This window comes from Anopheles coluzzii, chromosome 2 (assembly GCF_943734685.1).
Source record: "Anopheles coluzzii chromosome 2, AcolN3, whole genome shotgun sequence".
Lineage (NCBI taxonomy): Eukaryota > Metazoa > Arthropoda > Insecta > Diptera > Culicidae > Anopheles > Anopheles coluzzii.
The window spans coordinates 84,135,450-84,153,411 of record NC_064670.1 but is presented as its reverse complement, the minus strand read 5'-3'; the positions used below and the strand labels follow the sequence as shown (position 1 = coordinate 84,153,411).

The following is a 17,962-nucleotide window of genomic DNA, read 5'->3' as shown; positions in this document are numbered from 1 at the left end:
CTTTTGCGATCAACTTTGCCTCACCACGGCTATCTAAAACCAAACCAAAAACTGTCAAAACCAAGCAAACATCAACGTGCACAATTGATTGACGCGACAGTGACGCGTTTCAGCGCGTCAGCACGAAAGCACGGAGAGGGTCTGTGCCGGACAGCAAAGCCCAAACGTACCATGGAAACGGTGCCGGAAGAAACGGGCGAGCCATCGTAAGGGGCATGGTCAGAAAATGTCACAAAAATTTACAGCGTCAATTAATCAATACATAAAAATGTGATTTTTATAATAGCCATTTCAACAACTTTACCTCCGGAGGAGACATGACCACAGCCAGCGTCACCGTCGCGCCAGCCACGATTCTTTCCCGTATCGCGAGAAGAGTGGACGACAACAAAAACAACAACAAAAAACGGCCACAAAACAACACAACGACGACAACCACGATAAGCTCTCGACCACTAGTGTCACTGATGTGCAATAGAAGAAGGTGATGAGCCTTAGAGAATGTCTTTTCCATTCCGGACGGCCGATCCGGCCAAAGAGAGGAAAAGTAAGCAGTTAACAAGCCTGAGATAGGGATGAGCCTCTGCTAAAACAAAACAAAAAAATGAATAAAAGTAAATATAAAAACAAACCCTGCAGGCACGCACACATATGCCCAGCATTGCAACAGGTCCGGACGGCGAGGAAGGCAAAAATAACCATCAATAAAAAATAATATAATTTTATTTGTATGGTCAACATCAACGCAGCGATAACAATAAAATCTTGCGCCCAGACGCAAGTCGTACGGACGGCACGATGGAGGGACTGTGCCAAGGAAAGGGTCATGGTTGTGGCTGCAAAACCGCTGCGGGCTGGACCACTGCGGGCTGGTGCGATCGCCGTTGGGCAGCATGCGAAGAGGCGCTGAGAGCACGCTTCTACAGCGATGCGGGCTTAACGAAGGAGGCTCACATAAAAAAAAGCCCCATACCCAGGACCACGAGGATGACGAGGAAAACAATAAACAGACCTTAAACTTTTATGTTCCACCATTCCTCCACTACGGAAGAATCCAGCAATGGGCTGGATTTTGGCGTGCTAGCGCCACTCCCGGACGCTCCCCACACATCGAAGGGAACGGCTTCACGATTTTTATGAAAAGTTTCCCTTCTGCTCGTAACTTTGCTTCTTTTTTTTGCGCTTCCAACGTTCGAGTGCGCCAGTGCCGTCCGTCCATTTGGCGCTTCCTTAACGCCGCACTCCTTGGGTCCTTGGAGTTTTGGGTACTGAGCCACCAAAAGTGCCTCGGTCCGCTGCTAAGAAGACAACCAAAGCAATGGCATCATGACGGTCCTCTTGTCCTCGGACGCACCAACGGGAACGGAAAGCAAAAGCCCTCAAAAGGAAAGGAAAAATGTTCCAACCACCTTACAAACGGACTTTAGATGGTGTGCAAGCGAGAGGCCGCATTCCCGAAACTGGATGGCGCCAAACAATTAGTGGATTATAAATGCCTTCAAAATTCTGCTTGCCCCGATTGTCAGCCTGGGACGCTTTTCCGAGGTCGACAAACGGCGCGGCGCGTTCCAGGTAGCACGATCGGACAGGGGCGTTACAGTCAGAGCAGAACGTTACACTCAGAATGGGTCGATCGGGGTCTGGGAGAGAAAGGTAAACGAAAGCGGAGGGAAAAAAGGAAGCTCATGTTCACCTTCCGGTGAAGATCCCGAAGAACGACCTTTTTTTGTTGGTTAGAAAGATGCGCTGGCGTCTTTGCGCCTTTCCATCCCACAAGGCGTGTGTGTGTGTGTGTGCATGTTTGGGCAGGAAGGCGCTTGAACGTGACTGCGGTTTAGACCGTACGGTGTACATTTCAATGATGACAGCAGCGCGAGACGGAGAGATTAATTTGCTTGGCCTCGCCACTGCCTGTCCAGACTGTTGTGTCCACTCCCGTCTGCTACTGATAGGGATCGTAATTAAGAAAGTGTCCTTCGCCACCGTAGCGCCTCACCAGCAGTGACCAGCTCATTCACGGCAAGACTGATATGGGTCAGACTGACCAAGAAGGATTTAGTTAGCCCGTCCCGTCGAATGTTGTGGATTTACGGATATGGCATCCCCTAAAGCTCGAAGATAGGGATAGCTCGATAAAACGACACGACTGATCGAACCGATGATCGATTACAGGGATCGTCTAGAGATAGCGCTGCACTTTCACTTTGGAATGTTACAACAGCTACGTAGTCTGCTGAGATGATCATCTGCTGGAGTGTGATTTAACACTTGATGCTATTATTCTACGTCTTTGTTAAGTGTCCAATACTACACCAACAAAATATGAAACCACTTCTAATGTTGGTAGTTAAACCAAATCAAATCAGCTACTGTATTTGCCATCATGTCTATCCCTGTTTTGCTGCTTCCATTGAAACGATAATAACCAAGAGCTGTAATCATTAAATTAAGATAAGCTTGCTACCCAGTGGCCTACGTATCGTTAACAGCACATTAAAACGACGTAGACGGTCAACGGCCATGCAGGGTAGCAGCACAATGTGACTTTATGACGATTTCCGACATTATGAGCTATTTCAACAAATTTTAGTTTATGGCGCTCGAGCAAAATTAATAGCGGACCGCAAAATTTTACTATTATTTCTTCTCCTAACCCCCTACCACTCAGCTACAGTGTAGGCTGCTCCCGGGGTGCGCCCTCTTGCTGGAGTGATAAAGCCTGCCTGCCTGCTTGTCTGCTACTGTAGTTACTTCGGCCGTGGCTAAGGCAGAAATAAGATCACTCAAATCCTTTTTACTACTCGCTATAATCAACACATACTGTAATTGTTTTATGATGTCTTACGCCCAGTTACACCCAACATTACGCCTTTTACCACCCTACCTTACCATTTTAGAGTACAGTCCGTTTACTGACGGCGCTGCTTCGCTGTGCCCTGTGCAGTAGAGGCAAAGTGAAATTGGCCCATAAAAAGTATTTTACTTTCCAGGGTCGCTCACCGGTTACTGGAAGCTCCGTAATCAAATCATCAAAGCATGATTTGTTGAACCGAGCTATTAATAGCAACCACCACCAGCCATCCACACAGGCAACAAGTGTCTCGTTATCTTCTGCATCTTAATTATTGTGGAATATTACTCTACAGCTACGACCATTACATGCTTTTGCCTGCAAAAACTTTTACTTTCAACCAAAGTGAGCCGTACCAATCTGAACCTTTCGAGAGAGGTTAACTTTAAGTTAAACCACATTGTTTCGCTATTTGGAGTAAGGATCCATCGCACAGAGCAGGCACTCACCAAGTGCTTCTCTGCCTACATGTGATTTATTGCCTTAGTTCCATTAAATCAAATTATTCACGTTACATCTCATGCTTCTGCTTTGTGAGGTTCCCTTCAAAGGCATTGCAGTTACTTATCTTGATCGTAAAAAAGTCCGGATCATAAACGAAAGCACACACACGCACCAGACCGTCGCACGAGCTTGGAATAATGTCCCGAAATGGGTCCCCGAAATAGTAGATGTTGGCTATGCGCTTGAAAGGTGGATGGGTCGCGAATATGTGTCCTAGGTATCTTTTATTTATTTTTTCTTTCTTTAATTCAAGCGGTATGCCTAAAGACGAGAAACTCAAAACGTGACCCAAAACTGGGCCGCTGCACACAGAACAAATCAGAAAGAATCTCGCACCAAGAGAAACAACGGCACACGGTTCGGGAAGAGCGTTAATTTGCGCCTCCAGCATTCGTTTTCGGTAGCGCCTTTTTTATGTTTCACCTCTCAGGGAAACACATCATGTGTTCACCGTGTCAGGACGGCGGCAGCACTAACATGCAAACGGTGCGCGGTAATGCACGAGAATAGTACTCGGGGCAGCAAAAAAAAAAAAAACGGACCCATCACACATACACGAAATTTCGTTCTGCTGTGCAAATGGGTGCACTTTACTTTTGCGACCACCAAAACTTCTATGGACTCAGCGGTGGTTTGGAGATATATATTTTTTTTATTTATTTCATGGGCAACGCTTTAGCGCCTCTTAAGCCGAATAATGTCACCGCTGACGATGTTTCGCAGGGCCAGGGAGGTACCCAGCTCCTCCCTTATCGTGTTTCTTCTCTGGGCGAGGAGGAACTATTCACCGGGTTGTGTCGTTTCTAGAGTAGAGTGAGTTTTATGCACTTTGTTACTGTTGAAGCGAAACTGTACGTTGCAAACGACATTCGTGTGGAGTTTGTTGGAAAAATTCAAATAGTATACACACGTTTCGCCTGTTGATTAATTACGGACAACATATTTAATTACTAAACATACGGATAAATTGAATTTGACTGCGTAGAAACACAATTTGCATGCAGAGCATATGCAGATGCAGACTGATCTATATAAACATCCTTAATATTTTTAAACTACACCTGCACATAATATGGAAAGCTTCCATAATTAATACGTCTCGCTTTTAATCGCGCTTTTGTGTGTATCTTGTTTTAAGTTGATTTTTAACACATGATAACAATAAGTCCTAATTGCAGGCATCAATCAACCGCTTTTTGGCAAGTGAAGGCATCTGCATTCTTTTCTCCCTGCCACCGTTATCTACCTTGTGTGTATATGTGTGCGTCCTACCTCCACATGTAACGTACTTTATTCGTCATTCGTCATTCGCCATGAAAAAATAAATACTTCCAGCAGGAGCAGAATATTCACACATTAGTTTCGAATTTCGTTTGCAACCGTGTGCGGCGGATCGATCTCCACGGCGGTTGTATGTTTTAAAGGGTAGCATTCACACAGCCAGTAGCATGCGTTCCGGTAAGTGTATTTGATTTAGGTTGAGTGTTTTTCAATTAGGCTCTTTCAGTGCACCTTCCCGAATGCCTTTTGCTCCCTGCCGTTTAGCCTCCAAAAAAGTCTCCTCATTTCGTTGGTTTATTGCATTCGACGACATACACACACAGACACAGAAGAGCGAACAAAAAATATCTGCATCAATGACGGCATATTATTATAAATGCATGAGTCTTTCGCGTCATTTGTTTATTTATTTATACATTATTTATCATCGAACAACGATTTTCACGATTTAAGCAAAAATTGTCTTCTCTTTTGCGGTGCATTTCAATTATTTGCTCTTAGTGTTTTTATATGAAGATATGTTTTTTTCACTTATACGCTTTCTAAAATAGAAAAATGCCTTTTTGAAATGAACCATAAATTTTTCTATTTCTATATGATGCGATATGATTAAACGACTATGACGGGGACAAGGAAATAGCAAGCAGGATATAACTCGCACAGAAGATTGTACTAGTTATTAAAAACATATTTTGAATTAACTGTAAGAGGCGAATAAATACAATCACCTCAAATCATTCATAAAAAAATCGATATGCTTTATGCTGATACTTGCATTACACAGTTTAGCCATATCAGGATATGGTGCTAGCATATAAGCCGATGAAAAAGTCAGCAGGTTTTATTCTCATAAGGATATAACGATGCACAGTTTTTTAGATTATCATAATTGATTTTTCTTTTTTTCAACAAGCCAAACTCCTCCTATCCTACCACCCACAACTCATCCAAAACGTGTGTGAAAAATGGTGGTACAAAAATAATGTTGTACTGTCGAGGAAATTGAATTATAATTATTGCTCCACTGCATGCACAAAAATCTATTTAAAGCCCATATTTTATGTATCGGGAGCATCGGGCTTTGAGTGGAAAACAAAGCAGAGAATGAAAAATAGAGTCCAATCTGAAAACACCGGCAGAACGGAGAGGAGACCCACAAAAAAGAGTGACAACCGAAACAAAGCCAAGCTCGCTGGATCAGAATAATCGTTCCGGTGGTTTTAAAAAAGTGCCCGAACAGAAACCGTAGCAGCGGGGGCTTGTTTGCACAAATGCAGAAAATAATAAAAAAGCGCATTCAAATGATGGAGAAAAAATCTGTTTGGGTGTAAATTGCATTTTTACGCTGAATTAATGGCAAATGCTCTGGGGGGAGGGAACTACGCATAAAAAACTACTAGCCACGAGAGTACACCACACAAACACATTTGAAGTAGTGGAAATGTTCCCAAATGAGCTTGTAGCTATTCGAAGCATAAAATCACAACATGTACTACGAATAAAAGGATGTTTATATTTTCCATTGACTGCTTGAATAGTGCTACAGAAAATCATTTCCATGGTTCGAGGTTTTGACCTTCAATGTGTTCAATAAACTATACGCCACATTTTAACGTCAACAAACTTCCAGGCGCAAAAAAAATACTTTAAACTCACTCGTTACATTTACATTACAAGCAAAAAAAAAAAAACAAAATGCGAAACTAAAATTAATATCGTTAGTGCCGTTGCAACTCATTACATCATGTGTCACTATAGAAAAAAAGGCAATTTTTCACTCAGTTGACACAAATCCCATTTCCCTCCAACCCTTTGAACAGAACTTTGCACACATGTTAATGTAAACACACACACACACACACACACACACACACACACACACACACACACACACACACACACACACACACAACTCTTCTGCACGGTTTGCACACTTACCGACCGAAAGCAAATTAATGTGAAATTAAGCATATTGAACGATTGATGTAATCAAACGACATCTTCCGGCTGAGTGGTTGAGCGAAATTTTAAAATAATTGTCACAGCCAAGGTGAAAACGGTGCCCACGGTACACCCACCCTTACCACAGTGGGTCCACTTCCGCCGACGGTTCGGGTTCGCTCAGCCATTCGCACAGCAAGTGACGAGCAATTGACGCGGAAACTACACACGCTACCGCACGTGAAAACGGATCAACGAGATGGACACAGATCCTGGACGTTGGGTTTTTTTGTGCTCTTTACCACTACCCGTCCTTTTCCCTCACTTCTAGCCGACCGGGCTTGGCAATCGACCACAGACTGCCATCCGCACTCAATTAGCAATCATCTGTCATATTTACCCGACGGAGCGGTGTTCCGGTGGCGACCATTTTAATTAATTTTAATGCATTTAATTCGGCGTTAATGTGAATCGGGGCTTAAAAAAAGCGAGTACGACTACATTTTCCAATTTCCCTGTTTGCGGTGCAATCAGAACATATTTTGTACAGAAAAAATAATGGTCGAGCATAGTGCTCCAGGCTCACATTTTCAAAGCAGGAAGTATTCAATTCACCACAATTTTAATAGCTATTATTTTAAGTAAGTAATAACTACTTTCAATCTGATTTTAAACCGATTGCAAAAGAATAAATTGAGTATTTTTTCGATTAAATGGATTGTGAGTAACAAACGTACGCTACTTGATTTATTCGATACATAATTTTTCTTCACTAATTAAATCCTAAGATGAAAAAAACTACATAAATAAAAAAGGATTAATCAGCGTTCCCGCCGTTAAATTCGTTACAATGAAGTGTATTTTCTCCTACACCGTTTCCTTCATGCGCCATATTTCATTATCCGATGGGATATTGTTTTTGGGAAGCATTCTATTGGTTCTGTACATTAAAAAACCACCCTCAAAACTGAATATTTGATCGTCAGGGAGATGTTGTTAGCAAAATGCTACAAACTTCTCCTCCTACCCGAGTCCCGGACATGGATGGACAAGCTTCTGACAGTTAACCAGCTGTGACGCTGGTTTTTACTATCACCAATTCCGCTTGGACTCTCGCTATTGGCGAGTGAGTTTTCCCCCGGTCCCGGAAAACCGAGACGGGAAAATGAGCGAGGGAAAATCGGCCCTCGGCCCGTTCAGTCGGCTGGAGCAAGACGGTCGGCACCGGAATGCCAAAAGTTGGTTGGCTGGTTTTGGCTACGGGACAAGTGTACGTACATGAGCAATAATTTATTCTACTCCTTTATCCTAGCCCCGCTCTAGGATGCAACGGGCCAGGAAAGGTGACCAGCGAGGAGGTAAAAATGAGCAAGCGGTTGGGTTAGGTTAAACATCCGGGGCCCAACACAGCCTCTAGACCGATACAGGGAGCTACAAATGACGGAGCTCTCTTGGTACACCGGTGTTACGCTGAGCTCCTACGATTTTATCGGAGAATCGGACATTTACCAGAACGATCGTGGTCAACCGCGTTCCTTGTATGGTTATTTTTTCCCATCCTCCCCAGCAGTGGTCAATGAGCGACGATGGACCAGAGGCCCTGAGGTGCTGGGGCGACCGGGGCCGTGGATGTACATGGTCCTTTTTGTCGTGCCCGGGAGTGAGTGGAGCTTTTTTTAGCTGGTCCGTTCATTTGGTCACCGATTATTTGCGGCAACAGGGAAGGATAGGGCGGCTTCATGCCTCTTTTTTGTATAAATTTTCGTTTTTATTTTCTTTTTTCTCTCGGAAAACTCTGGCCTCTCTTGTTGTCGAGGTGATTCAGGGTGGCCTTACTGTTACTGTCTCGCGTCCGGTGTACGCTTCGCACATGAAGGCAACGGGTACTACTAGCACGAAGTCAATAAATTTGTTTGCCGACCACAAAACTAAAGTATTACCAATTTCGGACGGAGCGAACAACATCTGTTCGTAGTTGTTCAGCAGGGTTGTAAAGTATGGGTGTGTGAACTGTGGCGGTTTGATTTTTAGGGGGCCGCCGGGAGTCGGGCGATGGGAAATAGAAACAAAAACTAAGTTTGTTCTAAACCTACGAAATTACTACAAAGTAGCGTATCATACTAATCGTCGATCTTGTAGTTGCTGTGAGCTGTGTTAGCGCTCCATCTACAATAACATACAGAGGAATCCTTTTAAACCCTGCGTTGCCAGTGCTTTCGATAGTTCTAACTGATATTTTAACAATATGTCTCTTGTTTGATTATTGGGACATTTTTCAATCGCTTATTAACAAAGTATTACTTTGTTTACCAACTATTATCTAAAGTATTACTTTACCAACATTTTTTTAAATATTTTGATAGTTTTGAGTATCTAGTAAAATTTGAAGAAGGATCTAATAAAACCTCTTCTATATTAGGTTTTATCTCTCAAAACAATAAACATAGTAATCTCATAGCTGTTATCTTTTATAATTATAGTTACTGTACTTCTTTCAGAATGTATATCATATAAAATGGTTCTTAAATTTACTGTACTACAAATATACATGTCATGGAATTCACATTTTTCCATGTATGATAATATCATTTTTAAATCTTCACATACCCTTTACCGGCAATGTTCAAAGTTTCATCCTCCCGTTGGTGTTCACAAAGGACGATAACACTCAAACGTTTTCCGGTGGAACAGAAAAATAACTCCTCCCAACTTCTAACCATACCTCTCCTAACTACCTCTCCTGAACTCCCCTGTTGGCAACGCCATACCCATGCCACGGCAATACCGTTGATTAGGTTATAATTTGCATCCATGTTCCGAAACATTTTCCACGATGCAGCCTTTCACCGTACACAGCCGAAATAGCGAAACTTCATAATGAAGATGCGTAAGCGGGCGAGAAGAATGATTCTACCGGAATGGAGGGCACACTACGCACTACGGAATATTAATGATCCAAATGGGTTAATAAAAATAAAGTTGTTGAAACATGCTGCTGCTTCTGTTGCTGCCGGAATGATTCCCGGTACCGTATGCCGACGATCCTCTAGCGTACCGTACGCGTACTCGGCATCGGGACCGGGGCACCGGTAGTTGTTCGGCACCGTTCTTGCTAATAAACTAGGGTAATCACTCCGGGGCTCGTTTCGTACGGATAATCAACAATTTTGCTGTTGAATGGTTGGAGGTTGAGTGGAAAAAGCCTGGAAAATACGCTTACATTTCTAATGCCCGAAGGGATAGCGGGAAAACCCGAATCAACAATGTAACGCGTCGATGCTTTTGAGGAACATTGGCTTAGTTAAACTGTTTGGCGCTTTGTTGAGAGATCGTTCTGCTAGAAATAGCTCAATCAGTAACCGTCGTGGATGATATAGATTTTTGTTTTGTATTGTTCAGCTACTTTGCTCGGAGTTGGCAACTATCAGTATGAATAAGCCTGTACATACATTTTTTTCTTCTTTAAACGAATCTACGAACATCGACCGATGGTAGACCGACAAAAAGTAATAATTCTTTTCGATTTAATTTTCTGAACATTTTCATTGACTGGAGAAGAATACAATTAAGTTTGTTTTATGTTTGTTGCACAGTTTTGTCTCGCAGAAAGATATCATTCATAATCAAATACTTGACAGATATAACAAAACCTTATAATTATAGAACGCAGTTGTTCTAAATTAACTTAAATACACATACCATGGAATGATGGCCAATAAAAAATAAAAACATAGCTCTAACAAAGGTAATAATCCCTACGATACACACCACCACGACTTGCCGTATGTTAAATCTACATTTTGAAACGTGTTTTAAATGCGTTGCTGTCTGTATGCACATAGTTTTGGCTTGTTTGGTGGATAAATTGGAAACCGTAATACCTGACACCGTCTTATGAATATTGACCAGATTAGCTCGGTGCAGCAACTGTAACGGTCCGCGATGAAAAGGGATTATTTATTTAAGTGGCAATATTGCCAGCTAATTATCATTCACACTCGCATCGAGCTTTCCCTGCCTCCCCGTGTGATGGTGTTACGGCACTTACCTCCTGAGGATTAAAGTACTCCTCTTCTCGGTGAGCTGCTTGCATTTCCTGCATGAGTGGATTCACTTCCAGCTCCCAGTTTTCGTTCACACCCGGAATGTCCATGATGGAATTGCTTTGCTATCACTCGTCAATGATGCAGCTTGCTCTCTTCTCAACCCTATATAATTAACGATGAATTCGATTCGTTCACAGTACAAATGTCTACTATGCACAAACACCTTTATATTTTCCCTAGAGGTAGCACAAGCTACAGCTGAATAATAATATTCTCCACTTGTACGCCGTGTGTTTAAAAAACACCGTTAATGTGATACAATATTTGCCAACTGTTTTATGGACGTTTTTCGTTCTTCTTTCCAGTTAACTGCATCACCATGTTTGCAAAGAATAGATCACCCGCAGAACAATGTGCACTCTTGCTACCAGCCGCCTTTACAAACGATGATCATGTTCAAGCCATGTCAACTGTCAACATTCGTCAAAAGTGCCACAACCGGTGCTGCTCAACTTTGCATTACGAGGAAATGCATATCGATCACTACTTAACCATGGCGAGCAGATGCGTCGCTGCGCTTCAATAACATTCATTAGGCTGATCATCGCGATCGCGATCGCATCACTAGCACAACCGCACTCAAGAATGCCCAATGTGAACATGCAATTATACCGTTTATGAAATTATACCGTGTCACATAATGCGAGAAAACAAAACAGCAACACAACTACCCAAATCTTGGTCAACTTTAGGGACGAACATTTTGCACGATCGCGTATGCGTTTTATTTTATTTTATTTTTTTTTAATTCCTTTATGCTTTGAAAATCCACAAAGAAATTCACTTGACACGGTCCAAGCAATACACAGGTGAAATGGTAATTTCGGGAAAACTATTTATGTTTGACTTGCTGGGTATGCAATTTAGCACTGAAGGCTACCTAACGTGACTCATTGCCGCAGCTCACATATGCTGTGCCGTTGGGTGGCCCGATGCTGTGCCGCCGAGATCCTTCCTGAGCTCGTGGTTCGAGGACAACGACACAGCAAAGGGGTGCGACGGTGACACAGTGGCGGGGGGGGGGGGGGGAAAGGGGAGATACGGTCACGAGGAATGCGTAGGGGTCGGTTCGCTTTGCCTTGGCACAGGCGCCCAGTGCTCTTGGTTCTGGCTTGAGCTGAGCGGAGTCGCTTTTCAGCTTCGGACGCTGCCCCGAGGCGTACATAAACGTGGGCTATGTACCGAGCGTGCGATTGTTTTCTCGTTCGGTCCTCGTTCGTGTGTGTGTATGGCTGTGTTACAGTCGCATCCTTCGCACGTGCGCTCGGGCAAGCCGTACCCACTGGATGGCTGAATCCTCCCTTGGCTCATCAGCTAACCGTTCGCATCCGGTACTGTGCTATCGGGTTTCGAGCGTGCCGTATCCGGCCAGCCACCGAGCACTGTCACTCGGAATGTGACCGTGTACATAACTCGTTATCCAACGCTCCACGGCTGACTCATGTGTGGTTGACACGATGTTCTTTCCGTCGATACTGTGCCTCCGGAACGGTTACGCTGCACTGCTGATCATTAGAAATGTGACAAAATATTGAATCAGGACCAAAAATTAGTTTGCCTAAAGAGTGTCCAACAAAGTAGCAATAGTACTGACTAAAAACATCAAAAGAAGAATTTTGAAACATGTTTTAGTGTGTATTACAGTAAACTGTCCCAGATAAATGAGAAACATGAAAATAATGTAACATTAACAAGATAATGTGATATCGAACGAGTGTTTTCAAATGTAAAGAGATAGCTCTTACGGTTAACATAATCTAAATGATTCATATTACTTGATTTTTCATATCGATGCTATAGAAGAGAGTTGTAATATATTAAATTGCAGTTTCATGAGAATATTTGACCATCTAAAGTTAGAACAATATATTTAGAAGTCAATTCATGACGATGAAACTTAAAGATTGTCGATAAAATAAAAAAAATTCTAATGTTTGTATGGTCTTGGTAATACATAAATCGGATTTTACACGTTTTTTTAAATTATTTATTTTTATCATTTTTGCTCTATAATAAATTATATGATTTTAAAGTATTTTTCTCCTTTGTATTAAATAAATGCTTGAAATTCCACTAGAATGGTTTAAACAGTAAAAATACTATTTTGGTCTATGAAATACAACGATCCACGAGCTAGCTATTATACCAACTTTCTGCGAATTTTTTACAACTGCTCGACTTTGCTTTATACTATACGAAGCTTCAAGTTATTTGCCCCTCTATTCATTGCTCATGCCCTGTTAATCTTGTTTGTTTGTTATCCCGTAGCAAAAGCTAACCAAAAAGTATGTTCAATTTCTGTTTAACACGGCGGCCGCTGTTCAACCATCCCGCAAAAGGCTTGGCTGAAAATTGTGCAACAGCACAGAAAAAGAAGAAGAAAAAACAACGATAAACCAGATGGTTTGTAAAGTTAAACTGAACAATACACTACGGTGGTAAGCCACCACCAAGGAGTGGAAAATGCAACGAGCAAATGCGGAGTTTACACTAGTGCAAGAAAGCGATACATATTCAGTAAGACGTATCAGGTGGATGATGCGGGTGGGGAAAACAACCTGGCAGCTAATAAAATAACCATTAAAATATAAAATTTCACCTTTCCGCCAACAGTTGGTACATCTTAAGGTCACATAGCTTTGAAATCTGTGCAACGCTTTTATATTAAGGAGCGTTGCTCGCGAGTTGCTGAGTTTCGGCCAGGCAAAGGAAGAACATGAAATAGAACTATTGTTCTGCATTAAACACTAAGCCAAATGTTTTACAAACCGTTTTAACATAGCAAAGTACAGCTGCGTTACACTTATCCAGTTGTGTTATACAAGCTGACATTTTGCGGTCGTTTTACTGTGTTTAATAATTTTGTGATTCTTCTTCGGCTGCACGTTTCTCATTCGGAGATTGCAAAGCAAACCATCCGTGCGAAGAAGCTATCAAGTCCCGCACTACGGTTGATTATTTACCTAATACCATTTTATGTTCTATTTTACGCATACACACAAAACACAGGAATTAATGCACAACTGAAAACTTAGTTACCCAGAATATGATCAAAAACACTTCCCTACTAGCATCTAAGTCATTCTCACTAGGAAGAAAATCTTTCACGACAAATAAAACAACTAATGCAAACCGAGGCCAAGCGTCGCCTGTACCACGGGCGCCCACAACCTCCCTTCCTATGCTGGTACTGACCGCATCAATTTGTATTTTTAATACTACTATCTTAACGTCGATGGTCAATGGTCTTTGGCTTAATAAAGGGGACCGCTTCCGCATCGTAGCAACATGTTCGCGGCACTTATCTTTTCTTACCACAGTTTGCCGACAGACAAACCTAACACAAAAACACACACTCACATAAACTGCTCCCTTTTATGAAATGGGGTCAACAATCGTAAGCACACCGCTTGTTCTAGGTGAGGCGCAAAGCGTCTCAAGAAGCAACGTTCGGTAATATTTACCATTCATTAAACAGCCTTACCCTTCTTTGCTGGAGCTCGCAAGAAGTGCCAAGGGTTGACGGTCAGGTTGACCGAAGGGGCCCTTAGTTTTCGTAAAACTTTTCTACCACATTTTCACTTCCGAGCCAAGGCGGCGTGCATCACTTCTGGCTTTTCTTCGTATCCATTTGAACCCTTTTTCATGACTGTTTCTTAGCCGCCAGTTCGGGGCTGGTTGGCGTCAAGTTCCGTCGCCGATCGTTTCTATTACCTTCCCAGGGGCACGCGTTGGAAGCCGCCCTTCTGTTGCGAACACAAAGCGCCATCATGTTGCGGGCTTAAGTTGGGTCCCATTGACCACCATCGCCCAACATCGTCATCATCGCCATCGTCTTCATCACTGCAAAGGGACGCAAAACGATTCGGTTGATTCTCATCGAGCGGCCGCCGTCAGAAGAATCGTAACCATCGTGTCGAAAAGGGAAATAATGGTAAACGGTTTTAAAGACTTCCGCTTCCCAAAAAGCACACCCGGATGGGCACCCGGGGTTGTTTTGGCCGGTACGATGTCAAATCTTCGTTCCTACGGCGCTCACTTCTCATGATAAAGTTTTAGAGCTAGAAAACCGCCACGTTCGGGTTATCGGTTTGCTAGTAAGACGTTCCCAACGCTCCTCCTCGCTTCGGTAAGACCTTAGCATGCCAGCATGTTTTTTATGTGTTTTATTTTTCACTCACTGTCTCCGCCTAAACAAAGCCAAACGGTGGTATAGCTCGGTCGTGTCTTCTGACGCGTGCACGCTTTTGTTCATCTTGTTACAAAACGTCTTCGTTGAGTCCGTATGCCTGGCAAGGAAATGCAAATAGCTCAGGTTCAACGGAACCTTTCTCGGAAGGACAACGGTAATTAGCCTACTAGAAGGATAATTATTGAGAAAAATAATCCTGCAATGTTCGAGCAAAAGCCAGTGGGTCTGTGTTTGGTTTCTCGCGTGTCTAAAAGCAACATGTCACGGAGAAATTGAGCAGGCTCCTGTTTCATACATCACATCACAGACAACGAGATGAACATGAAGGTTCGAACAAAGCTTCGGAGCGCGTCACTTCTCGTGTTGCGGGTGTTTTAATGAGTTTTGTTTTTTTTTTCTTTTTCATCCCAGTTGAACCGTTTGTGCAAAACGTTGCTTTTCCAGTGGAAACTGTCTTGGGAAAAGAGAACATTTTAAACCCAAAACAGCAGATGTGCATGTTTGCTTGTACAGACAACAAACAGCAGCTCAGGATGAAAGAAGAACATTTTCTTAGTTCATGTAGTGCTACTTTTTATTAAAATAAAATAGCATTTGAAGTACCTTATAATAAAAATTTACACACATTAAAAAGAGGATTTAAGCATTACAAGTAGTAGTACTACATAGAGATATCAATAACTTTTCAATGTTGGACATCTTACGTGCACAAATGTACTGTCAAATTCACTCTTGCATCGGTAACACAGCTAATTGCTATTGATTGTCTTGGTGGCAAATCTTGGCTGGGTAGTGCAGCACCATCTTATCGCCTTCTTTATGCTGCCAAATACAAAACCACCTACCGCTCACAGGCCTTACACGCGCACACACATACCGTACATCGTAAGGACGAAACAAGGCATCTGCCGAAGATGCTCGGCTCCATAATTAATGAGCGAATAGTTGCCCTTTTGTATGTAAATAATCTATAAATATGATAAATTATAGATCCTCTCCTGATTGCATCGATTGACCACAGTCGAAGAAACCAAACAGGCCGATACGGCCGCTCCACACAACCAAAACATGGTACAATTCGACCCGTCGTCGGCAGAGCGACATATACATTGTTTCAACCATACATAATCTTCTACTCCAAAATGCATTACTCTTTCGCAAGTATTGCACTTCTAGCACTAGCAATCTGGCCATGTTGTGTGATTGTATCCATCTGCCAGCAAAGAACTTCGATCAGGTTGGCAAACTTTAAGAATGACTTAACACACTCTGGCGCAGGGGGGATGGTGTTAGATTTCGGTAGCCGGGAGTATTTTTAGCTTTCGATCAATTTCTTTGCCATTCAATCCCTTCTTCCTGCTACCTGCTACCAGCACTGCCAAAGACGACGCAGAAATGAACCCCACTCGACGAAGAGGCGTCGAGAAATGTGAAACTGAGGCAACAAAAAGGGGGATGAACGATTTTGATGTCACGTAATAGCACGAAACGGGATTTAACGTCTTGTTGAAGCAATTAACGGGGCTAGCCGAAAAGCAAAGGTCGCCCGCGAAGATTGCCACTGGGTACGCGCGCGTACGTGTGCAAAGAAGGCGATGGGTTGTTTGGTTTGGTGGGTCCCATAATTTTAATTAGTCGTATCGTTTGGAAGATCACTTTAGGTGGTCCACTGGCGGGCGATTCGTGTTGGGGTCGCGTAGTAATTCGCACCAGCCCGCCCGGTGGTGGCAGGACGTTGCGGTTCCCGTCCCGTTGCGGCACCGTCAACTGCGCGATGGAAAGTGGTCCGTAAAAGTGGTGAACTAAAATGGAGCGCACGATCGTTGGAATCGGGCATGATTGCTTTCGAAAGCTGGGCGAGCCTTCGTGCTTGCTTTATTCGGTGGCGACGCAATGTTGTTGGTTAACAATCTGCTTAACAGGCCAATGTTTCGGCTTTCACAGAAAATTTGCGCTAGGAATAAAAATAAATTAGCTTGTCTAATTATTGCACGAACAATTCAATCCGGCTTTTTAAGCTTAGGCTTTAGGGTAAAATCTGATGATGGAGGATTCGTTCAACGGTGAAGAATTTCGACCATAAGAATACAGTTACAAATTGTTGTGTTTGCTGCAAAATGGAATAAAAGGTTATGCGAAATAATTCAAAATTCATTTATTTTAAATAATCAGAAATTCTACCAAAACACTTTGTACCTCACGATCATGATCTTCACTGGACTGATGAAATTTAATTCAAGAACAATAAATCTAAAAAACTATCATCCATCTCAGGGAAAAATGAAGATGCCTTCAATATTACATTTGACTATGAAAAATATGGATTCATATTTGCAATCATTCTATTTTCTCTCTTTCACAAGTAAGTCGTCTGGAGTGGAGCTGTTGGGTGTGATTCCCTTTCCATTGCGTAGCTGTATGTACCAGCTTGATTGAGATGCAATGAGGTTGTGTTATTTTTACTCTTTCACTCAATTTATATCGCTGTCGTCTGGGAAATTAACATAGACGAACAGCCGCCCATTCGCGAGCAATGAGACGGATGAAGAGGGCTGCAAATCTGCAAACAGAATGACAAATTTTTATTAATATCGTCTACATGGCCACTAATGTTTACGAGCAAGGGGATCCGAAGCCACAGCTCGACGCATACGGTAAATGTGCTGCAATTGCTGCGTAGCATCAAATCGATCATCTTTTGAGCTCTTTATTATGCGTAAATGCGTGAAGAGCAGATGAAAGGCTTGCTAATTATTAATTTCTATCGAAATGCTTTAGACGAAACCGATTTATCTCTGCGTGTGGTTTAGAAGCGTTGATATTTACCAATGTAACATGGTGTAAAACGCTCACGTGCTTCTAGAGCTGGCCGGTATGCAGCAATACGATGGTGTTAATTGAGTTCAATTTATTATGGTTTATTTAAGTCTACAGCTGTTTTTGTTTATTTTCAGTATCAACCTTAACTTCTTTTAACGTGAAGGGTTTTTAGATTTCGATAAAATATTTGCTCATTTTCAGTACCAACCACAGCTCGTGCCAGCTTCAAAATGATTCCGCACCAGGCCGCTGTACAAACGCGGTGCC

The 17,962-nt window shown here is 42.6% G+C and overlaps 1 protein-coding gene across 1 annotated transcript in view; it reads right to left on the bottom strand.

Annotated features, from left to right (window-relative positions):
• Window positions 1-11,560, bottom strand: part of LOC120948484 (homeobox protein araucan-like) — a 104,568-nt gene extending 93,008 nt beyond the window's left edge. The window contains exon 1 of the mRNA XM_040364861.2: window positions 10,626-11,560. Coding sequence (XP_040220795.2) covers window positions 10,626-10,730 — 105 coding nt within the window. The 5' untranslated portion in view covers window positions 10,731-11,560. The remainder of the gene's footprint in view (window positions 1-10,625) is intronic.
• Between the last annotated feature and the right edge of the window lie 6,402 nt (window positions 11,561-17,962).